This window comes from Cynocephalus volans, chromosome 11 (genome assembly GCF_027409185.1).
Source record: "Cynocephalus volans isolate mCynVol1 chromosome 11, mCynVol1.pri, whole genome shotgun sequence".
Taxonomy (NCBI): Eukaryota; Metazoa; Chordata; class Mammalia; order Dermoptera; family Cynocephalidae; genus Cynocephalus; species Cynocephalus volans.
In genome coordinates, this window is record NC_084470.1 from 49,488,348 (window position 1) to 49,511,029 (window position 22,682).

The 22,682-nt window shown below is 52.3% G+C and overlaps 1 protein-coding gene and 1 pseudogene across 3 annotated transcripts; one reads left to right on the forward strand and one right to left on the reverse strand.

The window, feature by feature from the left end:
• Positions 1-158: 158 nt before the first annotated feature.
• On the reverse strand, positions 159-22,389 carry PLCD1 (phospholipase C delta 1). Of its 3 annotated transcripts, none has more exons than XM_063114104.1 (15): positions 22,297-22,389; positions 13,898-14,062; positions 10,187-10,415; positions 4,208-4,337; positions 3,876-4,107; positions 3,067-3,268; positions 2,835-2,979; positions 2,609-2,758; positions 2,358-2,516; positions 1,971-2,130; positions 1,662-1,778; positions 1,087-1,265; positions 864-996; positions 638-787; positions 159-513 (listed from the first exon to the last, which is right to left on the reverse strand). In XM_063114104.1, the coding sequence occupies exons 1-15, from the start codon at positions 22,328-22,330 to the stop codon at positions 428-430; spliced, it is 2,271 nt and encodes a 756-aa protein (XP_062970174.1). In that variant the 5' UTR covers positions 22,331-22,389; the 3' UTR covers positions 159-427. The 3 variants fall into 3 exon arrangements, with proteins under 3 accessions (XP_062970174.1, XP_062970175.1, XP_062970172.1); XM_063114105.1 differs by lacking the exon at positions 22,297-22,389 and adding an exon at positions 18,782-18,830; XM_063114102.1 differs by lacking the exon at positions 22,297-22,389 and adding an exon at positions 17,940-18,208.
• On the forward strand, positions 7,117-7,260 carry LOC134391465 (U2 spliceosomal RNA; annotated as a pseudogene).
• Positions 22,390-22,682: the final 293 nt, after the last annotated feature.

Here is a 22,682-nt window from a genome sequence, read left to right on the forward strand (position 1 = left end):
CATGGAGGATCTGTCTCTTGCTGGTCTCTCCAGATGCCCCCTCCGGTGTGAGCGTGGGGAAGGTGGGGAGTCGGGTGCCGGGGCCTCAGAGCTCTGGGACACACTCACATACGTGCTTCACGAGAATTTCTGCCGTCCAGGTAAAGAGGCCACAGGGTTTAATTTTACAGTGATTTTTATAAAAACCCTCACTCTAGGGCTGGCCAGAGGGCCGAGAGGGCTGCAGTGTTCTTCCTAACGGAATCGAGGACAGCTCCAGGGGCTGGGCCTGCTCCTGAGACCCTGGGGAGGCAGCAGCAGCAGCACAGTGTGTTAGAACCAAAGGCAGTTCCAGGGCCACTGGCTGTGAGTGAGAGGTCAGAAGCAGCCACACCTGCCCTGCCCCCAGGTGTGGACACTCAGGCCAGACACCACAGGACTCCCACACTTAGTCCTGGAGGGAGATCTTCACAAAGAGGGTGGCTGACGGATGCTGGTCTCCGTTCTTGGACAAGAGGTGGACGTGGCGGTAGCCTGGCAGGCACATGGCAAGGAGCCCACAGAGAGTTCAGTCACTCAGGGAGGATGCTGCAAGGCCAGCCCAAGCGATGCCAGGCCCTGCCCCACTCCCCTGGCCATCCTCCCAGCAAACACTCACCCTGCTTGAGGCTGTTCAGGGGAATGGTGCTCTGGCCGATGAAGTCATTCTTGGAGGAGGCGTCGTAATCCTCCACCACAAAGCGAACCAGGGCAAGATCGGGCACAGCCACCTCAAACTCAAATGCCGTGTCCCACCATGGGTTGAAACCTAGGGGCACAGGCACCATGTCGCCAGCACGGACACTAGTTCCAGTGGCCAGGCTCAGCCCAGGCCCAGAACATACCATTATTGGTGATCACCGCAGTCTGGCGGCTGGCCACGTCCCGACTCACGCCGTGGATCTCCACCGTCACCTTGGGGTCCACAATTGAATTCTTATTCTTGTTGACTTTTGGCAGCTGCTGCCCTGAGATGACCTGAGGAAAGACAGGGAACAATGAAAGGGTCAGGAATGGCAGTGAGGAGGAAGAGAGGCCCATGGCACCTGTGCCCCTGTTGGGCCATACCCTAATGTTGAGCCGCTTCTGAGCCCACCAGGGCCCTGGAGCCAGGGCACGTGAGTTGAAGGCAGAGTTGGGGTCTCTCAGGAAGGCAGGCTTCAGCACGTACCCGCAGGACCCATTGTCCTGGAATCGGCCCTGATAAACGTCCATCTCTGTCCCAGGGGTCTGGAAATTCAGGGCCACTGGAGGCAGGACAGAGCAGTCACAGGCTATGGGCTGGCCTTGGCACCCCAGAGCCCAGCCTGCTCAGGGTACACTGAGGCCTAGTGTCACAGCATGAGTTAGAAGCAAGGTCCAACATCAATCCAGTGCCTGCTCCCCTGCCACCTAACTGACCCACCACCCTAACCACACATTCCATTTCTGGTGCCAGAATTCAAAGAGCTAATGGTGGGATTTGGGATTTCAGACACTGTGACTTGCTTGTGGGGAGATATTTCCAAACTGAGATTACTACCTCCACAAGCTGACCCTGCTTGGGTCCCCAGACCTCCCATTGGAGCCTCGAGGCTCCAGGCTCATGGTCCTCAGGACAGAAACCCTCGCCCAGGCCTCCTCCAGCCCCAGACAGCCCCTACCGATCTGGCAGCCCCCATTCCACATCTCCACGGGGTTGTAGTTGGAGGAGTCCGTTCTCCATCCGGCTGGGTAGATCCTGCTCAGGTGCCCCACATTGTGGCGGACCAAGCTGTTTCCTGGGGGAGTGGTGATTTGCTTAGAAGTGGAGGCCTCTAGTGAGGCCCGAGCCCCTCCCTGCCAGTCTGTCTGGTAACAGAACAGGGAGTGCCAGCCCTGGTCCTGAGTGGCAGGGGGCCGGGCCTGGCCCTGGCCACCCCAGATGGTCAGACAGATGGACAGCACCCTCCAGCTGCAGGGCAGGAGCTCACCTGATTCTTGGAGCAGTCGGAGGACGCGATTCTCAGAGAAGGACACCATCTCATAGAAAGCCTGCCCAGAGGTGCCAGGACTGGAGAAGCCCCCAAAGTGGACACTCTTGCAGTAAATGACCATGTCGGAAAGCTCCTGCACTAGCCTCAGCTTGTCCTCCTGGGGGCCATGGGGAGGCCCAGGTTAGAGTCAGAGGTTGGGTCAGGGTGGGCACTGAGAGAGCCAGAAGCCCAGACAGAGAGACAGAGAGGCAGACAGAGAGAGGGGGCAGAGAGTCTGAGTGGCAGCCACAGAGAACTGAGACAAGGCGAACATCCGCGGGGGCATGGGGGCAGGGGCTGTGGAAGGGCCCCGGGGCTGCCCCACCCTGCAGCTCCCCCTCGAACCCTAGGCTTGTGCTGCACTCGGCTCCGCACTGCCTCATCCTCCATCTCAGCAGCCTCATCTTCGTCTGACACGACGGTGGCCTCAGGGCCGCCATCCCCTGCAGGGGGCAAGAACCCTCCCAGCTTCTTCCCTTTCAGCAGGATCTTCCCCTTCAGTTGCTGTGGATGGAGAGACAACAGGTCCAGACCCACCTGGCCTCCCAGCCAGTACCCGTCCCCTCTCCTCTGGGCACCCCCACCCCACCACGTACCTCAGGGGAGGGCAGGCTGGTGGTGACGCCGTCCAGAGGCCGGTCCAACAGCATGGGGCCCAGGATGGCCCGCAGGTGTCGCACCATGACACGCTGCTGCTCCAGGCTGCAGTGGTTCTCCAGGGACAGGATGATGGGGTAGGGGGATGCCTGTAGGCCCAAGGACAAGTGAGACGGGGTTGGCCACCTCTAGCATCCCCTCCACAGCCCCCCGGGGCACACCCACCTTGAAGGCGTAGTCCCGGATGGCCCTGAGCACGTCGCAGAAGAGGATCTTGGAAGTGAAAGTATAGCCGTGGTAGATGATGGGCTCCTGGTTGGGCCCATCCCAGCAGTCAAGTTCCAAGCAGCGGCAGCCTTTGCACAGTGCCCTGCCAGCAGGGGGGGCAGCTAGCACCCTCTAGGTCCTGTCCCGGGTCCCCCCAGACTCCCGCCCCCGAGGCTTCTGTGGACCGCACCGGATGTAGGCCTCAGTGCTGCTGGGCCCTGTGAGCTGGTCCTCCAGCAGGTAGGTGTTGTGCGAGGAGGACACTAGGTAGTGGCTGAGTGGCTGGCCCATGTCCTGGTAGACCCGCCTGTGCGCCAGGCTGAAGGCGCTGCCATCAGCTGACAGTAGGTACATGAGGAAGCCGTCCTTGGTCATCTGCCGCTGCGCCTTGGCTAGGGCGGAGGAGGCCGCCAGTCAGAGCTCCTCCTGGCCACCTACCACTCTGGAAGGATGAGACCCGTACTCCCCCTGCCTGCCTGTCCTGGGCTGGTAAGTCTGAGCCTCCTGACCAGACTGGTTACCCCAGAGTGGGGCCCAGTCTCTACCTCCTCCCCTGTCCCCACATTCTGAGGCCGATGAGGGCAGGGACTTGTCTCCTCCCTCTCTGTCCCCAGACTGGAGCCCCTTCCAGAGCAGGGCCCCATCTTTTCTGCTGTATCGTGTCTCAAAACTGGGCCCAGAATGGTCAAAAGAAGGGAGCAAGAACAGTGTGTGCTTTTCCAGACACCTCTCTCTCTATTTCTTGGGGAAGGTGTCTTCAAAGCCCCCTGAAGTAGAAACCAAGAGGGAAAGTGAAGCCCAGAGAGGGGCCATGATGCTGGAGCCCCACCTCCTGTCTGCCTGCTTTCATGGACAGGCAAGCACTAGCCAGGGGTCCTGGGGCTGGCCAAGGCACCCCCTTCCCTCAGCTCCCTTCCCTCTGGCTGCAGTCTCCTCAGGGGTCTCCCAGTCCAGGGTGGCCCTGGGACTGCAGGTCGCAGGCCCTGGCCAGGCCCTCACCAGTCTCACTGGGCTCGTAGCGCTCAATGAGGGAGAGAGCCAGTGCAGGCCCTGCGGCCTCCTCCCGCTGCTGGCACTTCAAGAATGTCACTAACTGATCCACCGACAGGTTCTCCCCAGAGCCCGCAGCCTCAGCAAAGGTGCGGTCGATCTCTTCCCGCTGGGTCAGCATCTTGTAGAAGGCCTCAATCTCCTCGTCCTCCAGGGAGTCTGTCTGGGAGTGGTCACATTCCTGCAAAGCCAGGAAGCTGGGTGGGCAAGGTTCAGAGCAGGCCTCGGGCCAGGGTATAGGACCCCACTGCCATGCAGACCCAGCCCCACTTGGGCCTTACTCTGAAGATCTTCCGGGCATAGCTGTCATCCACCTGGATGTTGAGCTCCTTCAGGAAGTTTTGCAGCTCCTTGAAGCTCATCTTGTTGTCCTTGTTTTTATCAGCTTTTCTTAAGCAGGAGTGAATCCAGCTGAGCAAGAAGTAAGGAAAGAACCCAGGATTCCTGGTGCCTGCCAAGTTCCCAGCCAGAGCCATGGTTTAAGCTGAAGCCACCTGTAGACACTGATCTTGCAGACCTGACTTACTACACAGCCACATTTCAGGGACAAGACCCAGTGGCATCCTTGCAGGAAAAGGTGACATCCTGTTAAAGGGTCTTTTTCTATTTGCTGGCTCTGAAACCTTTCAAATTTTGGAAAATATCTCTTTTCTTACTATAAAAGGGTTGACTGCAGACAATTTAGAAAATGCAGAAGAACATAAACCTCCCATAGTCCTATTGTCCAGGGATAGCTTCTGTCAACATTTCAAAGTATGTTCTTCTGGTTTTCACTGTATAATTGTTAGCCAACCTGACCAAAGCACTTGAGGCTTATTTTATAGGTAACTGCAAATCTCAAGCCACTGATCAGAGGTGGAGACATCACATGCAAAAACAAAGCCTGGATCCAGTTATCATGATTGGAGCACTTCAGTCCTCACTTCTCCCTCACTTCTGTCCTCTCTCCCTTCGGGCTTGATCTTGAGGACCTAGCGAAGGGGAGCTCCACAGTACACTCTACAGAACTAGAGAATTAGCAGAGAACAAAGACAATAAAACCTCAAGAAAACAGTTAAAAAAAAAAAAAAAAACCCAAAAACAAAAACAGATTTTTAGAAGAAATCACAAAGGGAACAACAACATAATGGATGCTATTCTAAACCTTTAAAAAATCTAAGGATCGAATAAAGAAAAAATAAAACCATCCATTAGACATGCTGAGTGAAACGTGTGTAGCAAAGGCTTAGAAGAATTAATTTAAAAAAACATGATGACCCTTATTTAGTTATTACTAAATAAGAATACAAACTGACCATTTGCAAACATTACCAGTATTCTAAGATATTAAAATTTTTTAAATGAGATGCAACTTCTTAAACTATACAATTAACAATTTAAAAGTATGATTCCCAGTGTGAGCAAAGGTGAAATGAAATAGACACTCATTCACTACCTGCGCAAGGTAAACTGGTACAACCTTTAGGAACGTCATCTAGGGATAGCTAAGGCTTTAAATTGTTATATCATTTGACTCAGAAATTCCACTTCTAGGAACCTATTTGTAAAGAAATATTCCTAAATACCAAAAGGCTTTTTTTTTTTTCTTCTTTTTCTTTTTCCAAAAGGCTTTATGAACATAGTTCTTTGCAGTATTATTTATAGTAGTGAAAGACTAAAAATAAAGTAAATGTTGAGCACTAAAGGAATGGATCACTAATTTATAGTTTATCCACTCAATGGAGTCTTATATAGTCACTAAAACTGTTTCTGGAGACTACACTAAAACAGGGAAATAATTATGATACAATGTTACACAGACAATGGATTACAAATTATGATCTCCACTTTTTGGCAAATGTATCATTAGGCAAATTAAAATGCAGATAAATAAAGATCAGGAGGAGAGCACAAACATCAGCAGTTTCTGGAGGAGGTGAATCTTGTGGGCCTTTAAAACTTTATTCTAACATATCCATATTTTCCAAATTCTTTCTGTCTGTCTGTCTGTCTGTCTATCTATCTATCTATCTAATCTATGAAAAAAATAACTATGGCAGAATGCCAGTTGAAAAAATCAAGTTCAAAATGGTCCAGCCAAGCACAAGGGTCCTGTGTTGAAGGCTATTCAGCAGGTGGGATGGCTTTATGATCTCAAGGTCTTGGCTACAGATGCTGCAAAGGCACAAGATTGCCCAAGGACAAGGCTATGCAAAAGGAGTGATTGTGATGAAAGTGCCCCAGAACTGGGCTTTTAAGGAAGCTCAAAATCAGCCAGACGTGGCCTTGAGAAATAACACTTCAAAGTATTTCAAATTCTCCAAAGCATATAGAAAAGGAAAATAAACAGGGCTTGAAATGTGTACTCCAATGGAGCTGTAGATACACTAGCAGTGAACAATTTGAAAGTGAAATTAAGAAAGCAATTTCATTTACAATAGCATCAAAATAAATAAAATGCTCTCTTGGATGAACTTAGAGAAAATTACGTTAAGTAAAATAAGCCAGACACAGAAAGAGAAATACCACATGTCCTCACTCATAAGTGGGAGTTAAAAAAATTAATGAATAAATAAAAAAAGAAGGAAAGATACCGCAATCACAATAATTCACTGAACTTCCAAAAGGAGAGACCAGAACTGAGGCCACCAGTGGTGGGAAAGGGGAAGTGGGAGGAGGGGTTAGTGAGAATTGGAAAAGGGCCACGAAAAATTATTACATTGTGTAATGTTGACTACACTAATTTTCCTGATTTGAGCATCACATATTGCACACGGGTATTGATATTCAACACTGTACCCCACAGATATGTACAATCAACTATGTTTCAATAAAAATAAATACATAAATAAATAAAAATAAAGGGATATGAATCAACATTAAAAGATAAAAATAAATAAAAATATCAAAGGGATTGTAGAGAGAGGTAGGAATTTGGATGATGGACACGGAAGATAAAAGAAACATGTACTAAATAAAAGGAATTTTCTCAAAGAAGCACATCTGATTCCAAAACAGAAAGAGGAGAAAGCAAAAATAATGCGCAAACCACAGTTTATAGATTCAGAAAAGCTCCACTGAAATAGAATACAAAAGACCCGCTGTCTACACAGATGTACATCTTTTGATTCCTATTTGCAACAGACTGAACGTTTGTGTCCCCCACCCAAAATTGATATGCTGAATTAGTACCCGTAAAAAGAAACCCCCCATCGCTTCTCGGCCTTTTGGCTAAGATCAAGTGTAGTGTCTGTTCTTATCAGTTTAAAAGAAACCCTAGAGAGCTCCCTTGTTCTTTCTGCCATGTGAGGATACATCAAAAAGCCTGCCAACTGAACCAGGAAGTGGACCCCCACCAGACAATGAATCTGCTGGTACCCTGACCTTGGACATCCTGGCCTCCAGAAATGTGAGAAATAAATTTCTGTTGTTTATAAAAATAAATAAATAAATAAATAAATAAAATGCTCTGGAATAAATTTTCACAGTGAAAACTCATATGCTGAAATCCACAAAATGTGCTGAAAGAAATGAAAAAAGATATAAAAAAATGGAAAGACATGTCATGTTTATGGATCAGAAGAGTTGACATTATTATACTGGGAATACTCTCCAAATTGATCTACAGATTCAACACAATCCCTATCAAGATATTGCTGGCTTCTTTGCAAAAATTGACAAACAGGCTAAAACTCATATGGAAATTCAAGGGACCGAGAACAGCCAGGGGAATCTTGCCCCCCTGGAAAAAAAAAAAATTGGAGGACTCACACTTCCAGATTTCAAAACTTACCATAAAGTTATAGTAACAAAAAACATTGTGGTACGGGTGCAAGAATAGACATGTAGACAAATGGAATAGAAATGAGAGTCTAGAATAAACCCTCATATTTACAGTCAATTGATTTTTCACAAGGGTACCAAGAAAATTCAATGGGGAAAGAATAGTCTTTACAACAAATGGTGCTGCAACAACTATATATCTACATGCAAAAAAATAAAAATAAAAAATAAAATGGAATCCCTTACCTCACACCATAAACGAAAACTACCTAAAAATGAAGCAGAGACTTAAATGTAAGAGCTAAAACTACAAAATTCTAGAGGAAAACACAATAGTAAGTGTTTATGACTTTGGATTAGGCAAAGCCTTCTTAGATATGACACCAAAAAGCACAACAAATGAAAAAGGTAGATGAATTAGATTTCATCAAAACTAAAAACTTTTGTGCTTCAAAAAATACCACTGAGAAAGAGAAAAGACAGTCCACAGAATGGGATAAATTATTTGCAAAGCATATATCTCACATCTTGTATCTAGACTATACAGGGGGTCTTCAAAAAGTTCATGGAAAGATCCAAATTATATTTTAATTCCATTTTTCTACAAACTTTCTGAAGTACTGTCATATGAAAAGCTCTTACAACTCAATAATAATAAGACAAATAACCCAAATAGATAAAGGATCTGAATAGACATTTCTCCAAAGAAGATATACAAATGGCCAATACACACACATAAAAATGCTCAACATCATTAACCATCAAGGAAATGCAAATCAAACTCACAATGAGATACCACTTCACACCCACAAGGGTGTCTATAATCAAAAAGACAGGAAATAACAAGTGTTGTTGAGGATGTGAAAAACTGAAACCGTTATATACCGCTGGTGGGAATGTAAATTAGTGCAGCCTCTTTGGAAACCATTTGGCAGTTCCTCAAAAGTTCAAACATAGAGTTCCCATGTAACCCAGCAATTCTACTCTTAGGTATTACCCAAGAGAAATGAAAACACATCCACACAAAAATTTATACATGAATGTTCACAGCAGCTTTATCCATAGACCCCAAAAGTGGAAACAACCCAAATGTCCATCAGCTAGTGAATGGGTAAATAAAATGTGGTATATCTCTACAATGGGACATTATTAGGCAGTTGAAGGAATGATACACTCTACAACATGGATTAATGTTGAAAACATTATGCTAAGTGAGGTCAGGGGTTTGGATCTTTGTACTGGCTAGCTGCCAAAACTAAACAAAAACAAATACACAAACAAAAAACAAAAAAACAAAACAGAAAAAAACCCCAAAACATTATGCTAAATGAAAGAACCAGTTGCAAAAGACTGTATGATTCCATTAATATAATATGTCCAGAAAAGGCAAATGTCTACAGAAAGACAGACAGTAGATTAGTGATTGTCTAGGACTGGGGCTTGGGGGAAATCAGGAGTGAGTGCTAAAAGGCACAGGGTTTCTTTTTGGGGTGATGAATGTTCTAAAATTGATTGTGGTCATGGTCGTACAACTCTGGGAATATACTAAAAAGCATTGAATTGGGTTTAACACTTTAAAGGGTTAATCATATGGTATGTGAATTATATCTCAATAAAGCTTGTCATAAAAAAGGAGCTGGAGCTGGAGCTGGTTCCACCCTAATCCATATCTGCTGGAAGCCTGATCACCTTGAATCATAGACTAGTGTGTTGTGCAACTAGATTTTGAAGGTGACTTGTTTTAAGCCCGCAGGTTGTCTTGTATACTAGATCCAGGAAAATAGATCATTCCCCAAAAAATGGCACAGGAGGGTACCATGACCTCCCAGTTCCCAGAGGGAAAACGTGTAGTAATCTAGAAAACATGATTAAAACATCCAGGACTGGGTCTCCCACTGAAGCAGGCTGCTCCCCTCAACCTCCCCAGGCTCCCAACTCCACGCTGGTTACAGAGGTGGGCACAGGGAGTATCAGGAGCTGCAGAACTGGTCTTGAGCTGTTTGTCTGGTCTTGGGTCAGAGTAGACCATGCACCTTTCCTGCTTCCCTGGTGCTATGAACTAAATTTTGTTCCTCCCAAATTCATGCATTGTAGCCTTAACCTCCAGGGTGATGGTATTTGAAGACAGGACCTTTGGGAGTTAATTAGGTTTAGATGAGGTCATGAGGGTGGGGCCCTCAAGATGGGATTAGTGCCCTTACAAGAAGAGACACCAAAGAGCTTGCTCTCTCTCTCTCCCCACCATGTGAGGACACAGCGAGAAGGCAGCCATCAGCAAGCAAGGGAGAGGGCCCTCACTAGACTCTGACCATGACAACACCCTGATCTCGGACTTCCAGCCTTCAGAACTGTGAGAAAATAACTTTCTGTTGTTTAAGCCACCTAGTCTATGGTATTCTATTATGGCAGCCCAAGATGACTGAGCCACCTTCACATACCCAGGTGGCCACAGCCAGAGTCCACAGGCCAGACCTAGATCCACTGCCACCAAAGGATACTGCTGCAGCTTCTGCCGCTGGTCCATGGTGCCCGAGTGGTGGATGATCTTGCGCAGACCCCGCACCCAGTGCTGGGTGTCCACTGGTGATGGCGTGATGAGGTCTAGTGTGTTGCGCTGGTCCTTGAAGACAATGGAGAAGCAGCGGTCCTCAGGCACATCACGGGCAAACTTCTCCAGGCCCTCTGTGCGATGTCCCATCCTCACCTCCTGAATGTCCTCGATGGAGACTGCAAGAGGGGAGGTGGAAAGGGGCAGAGGATTCTTTAAGGACAATCCCTGCTCCTGACATGGCCAAGGCCACGGTGGAGGGGAGCCCAGCCTAGAGACAAAGAGTCAGGGCTGGAGCTCAGGCCTCGAGTCCACAGAGAAAGGAGAGGAGCAGGAGGACAGAGCAAGGGGGCCTACAGCGAGAGAGGAAGACAGAGACTGAGGTGCAGACAGGGCCTGAGACACGGACATAGTGGGCAGAGTGGAAACGCACAGGGGGAGAAAGAGACAGACAGACAGACTTGAGGGTGGCAGGGCGCCTGGGACTACAGGCCTGCTGTTGCAGTGATGGGACAGAGCAGGGCCCCTGGGAGAGGACTGGGGCAGGGTAGGGCTCTTAGACTGAGATGGGGACAGACCATCCTGGAGCTTGGGGCCTGTGACAGAGCGGGGCCACACACCCTCTGGATTGTACTGGACTTTGGGCCTATCCTCCCCTCCCACAGCAATGACAGCCTCCAGGCTCCTCTCCTGAACATTCAGGAGACTGGAGCCACCCCATGTAGGCTCTGGCCCTGGCGTCTGGAGCAGAGCGCCAAAGACAGAGGGAGAAGTGCTTGTGTCAGAGGGTAGACAGGGCCTAGTCCTGTGTGTATCTGCACGTGTCCTGACTTCAGGGAGCTCCTTGGCAGGGTGGGTGTGGGAAGGCTCTGCCCTCCAGGGTCCCAGGAGGCAGACTGGAGGGTGCCCCTCAGGGGTCTGAGAGATTACATCATTCTGCCTTTAGGAGCCAAGGGGAGGGCCCTCCCATCACAGCCCAGCCTAAGCTTCAGGGAGATGCAAGACCCTGCCTACCCCCATCCTAATGTGCCCTCCGTGGCTTGGCTGGGAGCCAGTCCCACCAGCTGGGCTCATACTGTGCCTCCCAGCAGCAGCACCCAGGATCTGCCCCTGCTCCACCCCTGGCCTCAACCATCCTCATCCACCTGTCCTGGTCTTAGACTGACTCTGGCTTAAAGTCTGCCTGTCCCTCCCTGTGCCCACCCATCGTGAGTGCCCAGGGGCCTCCTAGCCACCTGCAGTCCCCACCTGTGTGGCATATGTCCACTGCAGGCTCTGAGGAGTGGGACACATGGGCCCCGGGCCATCTGGGGTGCAGAGGATATCCCTGCTTAATCCCTCTGCCCACAGCTTCCTGTGCCCCACTAGGCTTCACACTGGGTGCAGCTGCAGCTGCCCCAGGCCAGGAATGAAAACAGGAAGCCTGAGCCATGGGACCCCCGCAAGAGCCAGTGCCCCACCCGCACCAGAGACAAAGTCCAGATGCCTTCACTGCTGATAATACCTTGTGCACCTCTGGGAATGGTCATGGGGGTAGGCAGTGGTGGCAGGACTGGGAGAGACTCCGGGAACAGCAAGCAGAGCCAAAGAGAATGGGGTGGGGGTGGGGGGGTTTGCTCCACTTCTCCCTCACCTGGCCTCAGTTTCCTCGAGGGTAAAGTGCAGTTGAGAACAATAGTCTCACTGCCCACCAGAGAAGGGAAGCAGCCAGCCGGCATGCTCAACACGAGACCTGTTTCAGGTGGCTCTGCCCTGGAAGAAAGCTTCTCAGGCCATGCTCCTTACCCGAGCACACTTGACTCCCTGAGCCTGTCACCCCTGCAGCCCCTCCACTCAGGGTGCAGCCCCCCAGCCTGCCACTCAGGCCCCTTCCTCATTCTCACCTCTGCACCTTGGTCACACTGCGTCTCCTGCCTGGAATGCTCTTCCTGCCCTTTTGCTCACAGCTGTCCCAGTAGGAGGTTCTCATCTCCATAGCCCATAGGGAGGTCCTGCTGGAAAAGCCTGGGGCTCCTACTCCTCTCTCTGTCCCTTGCCCAACCCCCATCAAGTGCTAGGCATACCCTGGAGAGCCATGCATAGATATTGGCAGGGGGGTTGGCCCCAAGGAATCCCAGGGGTCATAGAGGGAGATCCCCAGTCCCACCGTACCCCCACCCCCGGCATCTAACAGGAAACTCTGTATCAGGGCAGGATCCCTATGAAGGAGCCTGTCTGGCGCCACAGACAGGCAAGGTCAGGCTGTCACTCCCATACTGTGTGGCAGCAGGCCGGGCTGGGGCAGACACGAACTCAGGGTCGTTTCCTGAGAATGTTTCAGAGTCCCCATCCACTCACACCCTGCTCAGAAACCCTCCACAGCTCACGGCCACGAGGACCCAGCCAGGCTCCACATCTGGCCCGGCTCCTGTCCTGCCATACCTTCTCAGGTTTCTGTCCAGTGTCCTGAGGTTTGGCAGACCCTCACTGGGTTAAAGGCACCCCATTGGGGCACCCTCAGGGGGCTGATCCTCCCCTTCCTTATGCCCTCCTCCTACCCAGGGATGTCACTGTATCTGGTCTCACTCCCCACAGACCTGCCAATGGGCTGACCCTACCTCCCCACCCTTCCCCCAGCCAAGGGCAGGTGAATGGGTGAGAGATTTCTAGCAGTCTGGGCTGCATGAAACCCAGGTTGCAAAATGATCTATCTGCACTGTCCAATACAGTAACCAGGCTATTTCAATATAAATTAGTTAAAATTAAATAAAATAAAAAATTCAGTTCCTTAGTCACACTAGCCACGTTTCAAGGACTCAATAGCCACAGGTGACTGGTGGCTCCCCTATTGGACAGCACAGATATAGAACATTTCCATCATTGCAGAAAGTTCTGTTGGCCTAAAATTTTCCCACCAAGTAAAGGTTCTGGAGGGGAACATCTCATTTTACAGAATCTCTAGGGAATTCTTGCATTAAAGGGCAGAAGTCAGCAGAGCTTTTTCTCTAAGGCCTTGCAGGAGGCATTCTCCATTTGCTGCCTGAGCCATGGCTTCCTGGGCCTTTTTGGAAGCTTCCAGATAGCCCTCAAACCCACACTCTCAAGAGAGCTCCCTTGCCAGGGCCTCTCTCTGTGTGGCCCAGCCCTGCTCTGTCCCAGTATCCCTCCTATGGCTCCAGTCCCAGGCAAGAGCTGCCTCCTGTGCCCCACATCACACCCTGGCCACTGATACCCCGAAGTGCCTTATCTGCCTCCAGACTTTGGGCCTGGCTTTTGCCCTCACCACACCTGGAGTCCTAATCCACCCAATTTCCCTCCTTCCCACCAATTGCCCGGGAGGATACCTATGAGTACAGGCGACACTGTCCAGCTACCTTCCTTCTTCTGAGACTGGCTGTCACCATCTGTGGTCATGATTACGTAGCCCATCCCAAAAAGTCTTTAGCATCTCCATCTGTGGTCTCCGTTCCTTGACTGCCCTGCCCAACCCAGACTAGGCCTCAATTTCTCTACAGGTGATCTAACTGGCTCTTCTCTCTGACCCCAGCCAGCCCTTTTCCTCATTTCTAGCCAGGCCTCGGTTTCCCCACTTGTGGTTTTTGTACATGATTGACCTCCACCCCCACCCATCCTGGCCAGGTTCTACACTCTGTCACCTCCCCCATGGCCCCAGGGCACTCACACAGCTGGGACTCGGGGGTCCGCATAACCTTGCGGGACTCCTGCCAGATGGTCTTGCAGTCTTCCTGCAACTTATAGAAGCGCTCTCTCCGCCACGAGCTGGACTTCACCTTCAGGAGCTGGCTGCCCTTCAGCAGGGCCTGTAGGTCCTCATCATCCTGCAGGCCTGGGAAGTCAAAGCTGGTAAGAAGCCACCTCTTCCCCCAGTGTCCCTGCTGCCCTGGGCCCCATGGTGACCATGCCTACCTCCCAGAGCCCACTTTTCTCCAGCCTCACCCTCAGCTCTCTGTTTACTTCTTCCTCCTTTGCCCACACTCCAATCTGCTCCCAGAGGCCTGACTCCTCCAGGAAGTCATCTCTGATTGCTAGTTGAGGTGGCCAAGCAAACCTTAGGACACTTTCCCATCCCAAACCACTGTGACCTGCCACTCACAGCTGAATGGATAAAGGAAGGGCAGCTAATTCAAGAACCCCTGGTTCCTGGGGGACCAGGCACCTAGGAAATGGCCTGGCTCTGAAAGATGAGATAACACTTAGAAGTTAGAGTGAACTGAAGAAAGCCGGGACCAAAAGATCAGCAAAGCAGGAAAAAAAATGGGGGGGGGGGGGAACAGACAGATGAAAATGGACCCCAGAGCATCATGGAGCCAAATAATTTCCCAATTCCAATGGCTCCCGAATCATTTGTGCCTCGGTACCCTTCCTGACCAGCTGTGTGACTTGGGCAAGTGACTTCACGTTGCTGGGCCTCTGCTTTCCTGTCTATAAAATGTAGATAATAACAGCACCCACCTCAAAGAGAAGTTCTAAGTTTAAATGAGATGATGTATGGATCTGTGCAGGTCCTGAAGTAATGGCAGTTGCAGTTCGTGGTGTTAACACTGTGGTTGCTGTGGGACCCTTGTGACCATCCCTGTGGGACACTTGTGCCCATCCGTGTCACCCTCACCCTGCTGCCTCCACTCCCTACTTGAGCCTTCTTGAGTGGGTCTCCAATCCTTGCCCCCAGAAGAGACAAATGCAGCTTGTGTGTGGCCTGCTGGGACACCCCTGTCCCTCCCTACCCCACTCCCATCTCTGAGTACACTGGGGCTGAGACCCCTCAGGGTACAGCAGCTTTAAGACACAGTACGGCCCTTTCACAAGTAGAGGTAGGGCCTGGCCCAGAGACCACAAGGAGGATCCGAACCCTGGCTGCTCACTCCCCTCCTGCACAGCTCTTTTGCTGCTTTCAGAGACCCAGGCTGACCTAAGGCATGGGCTCCCAAAGATGTGATGCCCTGCATCCTACCAGGCTCAGACAAGAGCCAAGACTGGCTCTCAGGAACCCTCACCCCTAACAGATCCTGTACTGACTGTGACCAAGGAGACCCCTACCCCTGTAGTGACCCATCAATGTAATATAGAGATAGATACATCATAAGGGGGTATATGTGTATCACCCTGTATATATATGGTCCAGTAGCCAGCTCTGTTTACACCTAACTGGCTACATCACTCTGTCCCCAAAACTATGTGGCCCATCAGCAATCTTTGCCCTGCTACCCCAGCAGAGTGGTAACATCAGGGACCCCAAGGGTCTAGCCTAAGGGGACTGTGTCTAGGCCTGTGTGTGGGAGCCCTCACAAAGCTATAGGCGTTCTCTTTTCTGAGCCCAGATTCCAAACCCCTGACCTCCTCTTCCACTTTAACCATGCCTCTGCCCCCAGCCAGCTTGTCCCACATATCTAGAGAGCCTACAGAACCTCTGGACCACTTCCCCAGGCCTCACTCACTCACACACTCTCTATCCCTCCCCAGCCCTACTTCTAGTGGGGACAGGGCCCAGTGCTAACATCCACCCCCTATGGCTTTAGGCAACTCCCTCCCTTCTCTGTCTCTCCGTTCTAGGGTGAGAACAGTGTTGAAGGAGACAAACCTGGGCCTCCTCAGAGGTGACAGTCTGATGTTATCTCCCTCTACCTTTGTCCCAGGTATGGCCACCCATTTCTACGAGACACTCTGCCTTGGCGTGAGCAGTTCCCTTTCAGCCCAAGGAGAAGCCAAGTGGAGGAGAAGGGGGCTCCTACAGAATGACCTGAACTGTTGGCTGTGGCTGAGGGTCAGCACAAGCGGAAGGGCAAAGGAGTCCCCAGGCACAGAGAAGGCCACCTCTGGTCTCCGCTGGGGTATTCCACTGTCCTTTCTCAGGCTGAGGTGCAACTGGGAGGGACATCTCTTTACTCTCTGTCAGCACTCCACTCCCAAGCTAGGCACACATCAGGGCAAGCCGCTGCCCACAGCACACATGGGAATGGGGGGAGGGTCGGGAAGTAGAAGGTGAGCCCCACCCTCAAGTTCTGGAAAACACCATGAAGAGATAACATGCCCATCCTGTCCTGGAGCCAGGCTGTTGTCCTTTCTGCAGTCGAGCAGAGATAAGCCACCAGCTGCCGACATGGCTTCCGGGAGGCAGATCTCAGTCCCAAAGTGGGCCTTGATAATTCCAGAAAGGTGATAGTCACTGCTCTCTGGGCTACTGGGAAACCTGGGCAGCAGCCTCCATCTCTTGGCTTCAGTTGGGGCCCTTTTGTTTCTGAGGCCTCTGGGCTTCCTGCTTCTCCACCCTTGCTCCCTTAGCACCCAGAAAGCCTATGGGCACCCCTCAGCCAGCACCACTCACTCAGCTGTAGTGCCTTATCCTCCCATGGGAGGGTGGAGGTGAGGGGCCCCTGGGTTGACCCTGCAGCCTCACCAACCCACCCGGGCTAGCTGCACACAGTGAGATAGATATGTGGAGGGCATAGGGGTGCTGCAGGTGCCAGGGAGAAGCTGAAGGGGGTTCCAGGGGTCCTGCCTGTGTATCTAGGTTAATACATAATGGAGACACACCAGGCCTGGGACACACAGCGACACACAGCTACCCAGAGATACAGTCACACAGACACAGTCACACACCACACCACCACACTCAGTCACGTACTGCCACACACAGTGACACACTGCCTCCCAAAATTACACACTGTCACATGGAGTTGTACAGTGTCACACTTAGTCACACACAGACACACCGTCACACACAGACACACCACATACAGGGCCAGAACATCATCATAATGATGATAATAATAGTAGCCACAATAATAATAGTTAATAGTTGAATAAGATACCATTCTTAGCACATGTATTCAATCCCCCCAACAACCTTATGAGGAAGGCACTATCATTATTCCCATTTTATAGATGAGGAGTTTAAGGCTCAAGGAGGTTGCTTGGTGGAGTCAGGACTCAAAAGCAGGCAGTCTGCCTGCAGGGTCGGTGCTATGAAACTTCCCTTTCTGCAGCCACCACTCAGGGACACACTGTCACAGAATAACACCACCAGAAAATCTACATAACACACACACCATAACGCAGAATGACAGAAACACTCAGTCACCCTAGGTCACCCACTGTCACATCTGTCACACACAGTATCATACTGGATCACACACCACCACACTGGGTTACATGCAGACACCTCTGGTGCCTCAATATCATACACTTGGTTACATAGCATTGCACTCTATCATCACTGCACAACGGCCCCACAGTACCACATTCATGACAGAATCAGAGTTACCACTGGGTCACACACTGGGTCACCCACTGGCACACTTGTCACATATGGACACACATTTGCACAGCATCACATTGGATCACACACTGTCCTGCAGATCCTATCATTGGGTTACAGCCATATACCAGTTATACAGCGGGCCACATACCCAGCGGTGCCTAGGAGATGTGTAAACAGGAAGGGTTGGGGGTGGCAAGGGGCGGGGAGCTTTACAGGGGCTGGGATAGATCAGGAGAAGGGGTAACTAATCCCCCCAGCATTCACCCCCACGTGCCACCAGTGCAAACACCGTTCCACAGTGAGTCACACACTCACAGAAATACTAAACAGGTCCAGTCAAAGGCTTGAAGACAGGTGGCCTCCGAGCTTGGGGACAAGTAGTCTGCGTCCTGCCCCAGCTGCCTTCCCATTCCCCGCAGATCTCGATGCCCTCTGCTCCCCTTACCCAGCCTCTGCCCATTGAGCGCCGCCACCTTGAGGCTCTGCTCCTGCAGGTAGAGCACTCTGGAGCGGCTCCGGCTCCTGACCCCCAGGCATTGCATGGCGCTCCGCAGTGCCCCTGCCGCCGCGGAGCCTGGCCCGGGACAGAGCCGCTTTCACAAGCCAGCCCAGGTCCAGGGGACTGAACCGCCGCCGTAGAGAGTAGCAGGGGAGGAGTCCAGGAATGGAAAGGCGGAGCTAGAACCCAAGAGGAGCGGCCGGATCTGGAGGGTCGGGTTCTCGGCCCTAAGGGCGGGGCGAGAGGGAAATCTGTGCTCAAGGGGGCCGAGCCAAACCCTGGGAGGCGGGATCGGTTCCAGAGGGGCGGGACCTATGGCCCCTGGGGGTGGGGCGAGAGAGGAATCAAGGTAGGGAGGGCTGAAGCTAGAACCAAGAAGGCCCGGCAGAGGAAGAGCCGGGCCCGGGACGCGGAGTGGGACAAATCCATAACCCAGGAAGCAGAGCCATGGAACATCAGAGGCCAGAAAGCGGACCAGGGGCGAGCCAGTGTCCAGGAGGCGGGACGAGGGTGAACTCGCCTGGAAAAGCGGTGCCCAGGCAGAGAAGGGCGCAACCTCGGTTTTGGAGGCGGTGCGGAGCGGAGCCAGGCCAGGGGGCGGGGCCTCAGCGGTGATCCTGACCCCAGCTCGAAGGCTGGCGGAGGACAGGAGCGCTGGGCCAGGGAGGCACAGCTGAGGAGGGGAGTGCCGGTGGGCGGCAGAGTCTAGAGGGGAATGAGTGGGGCGGGGCCCGGCAGCGCCGGGGGCGGAGCCTGGGCCCGAGGCTTGAGCCAGCCAAATACTTTACCTCTATTACTGAACGAATTCATTGTGACTCAACTCGCCGTTGTTTCACTTGCGAACCTCAGGCAGGCCTGTTTTCTTCCCTCAGTTTCCCCACCTAAGTGAAATCCCCAAGGTGTCGGATGCGAATAGAATTCTTGAAAAAATGCTGATCTTAAAATGCAGCATTAACGCGGGCTTGCTTTGATGAATAGATGAGAACGACTGCAACTTTGTACAAAACTGTGCTGCCAAAGTGCTAGGGAACAGTGGGTCCTTTCTTGTACATTACAACTTCCCTTTCATTCACCCAGTAATTATTTACTGAGCCCCTAATGTGCGCCAAGGTCAGGACACCACCCAGAAGCCTGACTCACTCCTCTTACTCTCTGTCTCCGAACAGTTCCCCCATGCGCCTCACTGCAGCTCCAGCCACCACCATCGACAGTGAGTCACTGGCAGTTAGTTATTGGCACAAACACAACAACAATAATAATAAACTGAAGCACAGACTGGCTTGCCTAAGGTCACACCACAGAAAATAAATGAGCAAGGTGTGCTAGTGTAGACGAGCTGAAATATAGACACAGAAAAGCTGTTCTTCATTTGGAGAGGGAAGCAGAGTGTAAGGGGAGACTGTTATAGAGAAACCACACAGGGGTTATTAACCGGAGGAATAAGGACCCCCCCCCCCCAAGGACCTGTGGATAGAATCCCATCTCAGTATAATTTGCTTTCTTTGAATTCTTATGTATTTTATTTTATGCATTTAAAAACTTGATCCTGAGAAAAGTTCCATGGGTTTCACCTGTTTGCCAATGTGGCCTATGGCACCAAAAAATTAAGATCAATGTGGATCAGTGAGTGCCTGTGTAGCATGGGCCTGGAACCCCAGGGACAGACAGCTTTGAACATAACTGAGGTGGGTTGGGAGGTGGCCACCCCAACTTGCTATGATGGTTCTGGAACCATCATCTCTTGGAGGTACTGGCTTTTTGGGCAACCTAGAACTCCTATGCCCATCAGTGTTTTATCCTCACAATGTGCCCTGTGAAATATGTATTGCTATCCTACGGATGAGGAAAAAGGCCCAGAGAAGCAAAAGGTCACACAGAAAGTAGAAGCAAAGCTGGTACTGGAGCCCAAGTCTCCTCTATCTTCCACTTTTCTTGCAGTGAGGCAGGATGGATCGGGTGTAGGAAAAGTTAGAGGGAGTGGATGTGTTCAGTGAGGAAAGGGCCCTGGGGAAGTAATGTTCTTTCGGTCGCATCTAGGGATCTGCTGGAGAAGCCAGTCCAGCCTACCCGGAATAAAGCGAGAGGAGGAAGTGGGGTGGGGGGAGGAGAATGGGGGCTGCAGCATCGGTCTGAGTGCTTTCGAGGCACCAAAAAGAGCCCCTTGGTTCTTGATCTAGTTCTGGCCGTATTTTCACTGGCTAGGGTCTCCTATGGTGCCCTATCTTCTCCTAAAGAACAGTAGCAACTCACAGGGCACGGTAACTTGGGAGGGGGCCTCCTGCAGGAACATAGCACTTACTGGGTACCAGGCACTGTTTCACCTGCATTATAGATATTACCTCATTCAATCCTCACAGCAACCATATGAGGTAAGGGGTGTTATTATTCCTCATCTTACAGATGAGGAAACTGAGGCACAGAGCAGTCAAATGATTTGCCTGACATGAAAAAACTAAGACTTGAATTCAGGTATTTTGCCTCCTGAATCTATGCCTGTGTATTCTACTACCTCTGCATGCATCTGGGGTGAGGACAGAAGGGACCTCTCATATCTAGATGAGACTTGTAGCCCCCCAGACCAATAGAGGGAACCCAGCAGGTGATGAGCTAGAAGTGGCAGGGCCTTCAGGGAAAACAGCTTGGAGTTACAGTGTTCATGCCAGCCCTGCGGGAATGGCTGGACAGTCAGGCATTCGGGAGGCTGGTCTCAAACAGGATGTGCCAGAGTGGCCAAACCCATGCCACAGGACTGGGACCACGTGTCTTCCTCCCTAGGAAAGATACCAAGGCTGCCCCAGGAGACAAACTGGACACTGGCACAGTCACCGAGGATGGAGCCCATTCCAAGATAAGCTGAAGCTACTGCAGTGTAAGAGCCCACTAGACGGCTTTGGGAGGGCTGAATGGAGGCAGGCAGGGAAGAGGTGGCAGTCTGCAGGGTAGACAGCACTAACTAACGGATGGTGAGAGAGAAAGCAGAGGTCTCCACCATGTCTCGAGCTGCCCAGCCTCCTTTCCTGCCAGTCTGGCAGGAGCACTAAGGATGCCTCTGGCCTGAGGAGAGAAGCAGCAGCACTGGAAAGGGCAGGGATCACATGATTTATCTAGACAAGGTGGCTTTGAGGAGCCTGGGCCACTGGTGTGAGGGCAACAGCTCTGGACACTAACCAAGGTCTCTCTGGGCCATGGAGACCAGGTATGAGCCAACTGGGAAACACCAGACAGACTGGAGGCTGGCTGATGGGAACATATCTGAGTCCCTCTAGTGGATGGCTGGAGGGCTCTGCCCTTCTCTTTCCCATCTACTATCTTCATGAATGGTTTAGATGGGTAGGTGGTGGGTGCTAACATCTCCAATCCCAAGGTTACTAGGAAAGACAGGGATACACAGTTAAGGTGTGATTGATGTGAGAGGGGCAGGGTTTGCTGAGCTGGCAGATGATCTGGGGGGAACAGTAGGGCAAAGCCCCTAAATGTGGGTGAGTCCTTGGCCTGGAACAAAGAAGTGCCAGGTCCAAGTCGCCCCGACCCTCGCACCCTTACATCGCACCTTCCAAAAGGCCTCCAGACTTTGCAGTCAGGAGCCCGGGCTCCCCTCTCTGCCGAAGGGACAGCGATGGGGCAAGGAGCTGGCCCAGACTGGAGGAAACAAAGCTCAGCTGGACAAAGGATGGAGCCTCAGGCAGTTCGAGCTGAGACGGGGCCCTGTCCCACCAGGAGGCACCGCGGATGGGGGGATGGTGCTGCTCCTCCCAGCCTGGGCATCGCTGACTATGATTTCTGCGATGGGCAGTGAAGGCTGCACGGCCCGACCTCAGCCAACCTTGCACATCTCCTCGCCCCACCCCCTTATACTCCCACCTGCCACACCCGCGCGACCTGACGCGGACCAGGCACGCCCGGGCTTTGGGGACCCGGACGGGGCGGGGAGAACTTGGTCGTTCGTGGATGCTGTTTCCTTCCCTCCCCTGCCCTCCGTTCGAGCTGGACCGCGGAGCCCAGCCTTTAATGACCAGCAAAAGGGAGAGTCCCCGGGACGGGGGATCTTCAGACCCGCAGCGCTGCCCCACCGCCCGGGCCAGATCTGAGGACAAGTCTGGAAACGCCCAGGGTCGTGCCCGGCAGTCCCACCTCGGAAGCCGCGGCCTAAGGTTTCCCCAGACCGGCAGAGGGGGCGAGGGATGGGCCCGGGGAGGTTAGGAGGCGGCGGAAGGAGTCGGGAGACCCCAGCCCGGGGCCCGGAATGGCTCTCCCGGCGTCGGCCCCTGCACAGTCTCCCCGCTCGCGCCCGCCGGGCACTCACCGTGCAGGGTCAGGAAGTCCCGGCCCGAGTCCATGCCCGACGGGCGGCGCGGCGGGAGAGTACCGCGGGACACACGTGAGCGGCGACAGCGCCGGCGGCCTTGGGTCCGAGGAGTGCGGTGCACGGACCCAAATGGACAGCGGTGGGAGGAGGCCGGGGGTGGGCCCGGGACGCCGCCCCGCCCCCTGGGCCCGCCAACCCGCGTCTGTCCCCGCCCCGCCTGGGGACTCGGGAGGGAGGGCAGCGCTGCGGGCCGGGAGGGCCGACCAACCCCGGCCCGGGCCAGTGGGCGCGCCCTGGCCCGAAATAGCCAGATTCCTGCTGCTTCCTCCGCTGCCGCCAACCACAGGCCGCGGGCCCTGTCATTACCGCGGGCGGCCCGGCCC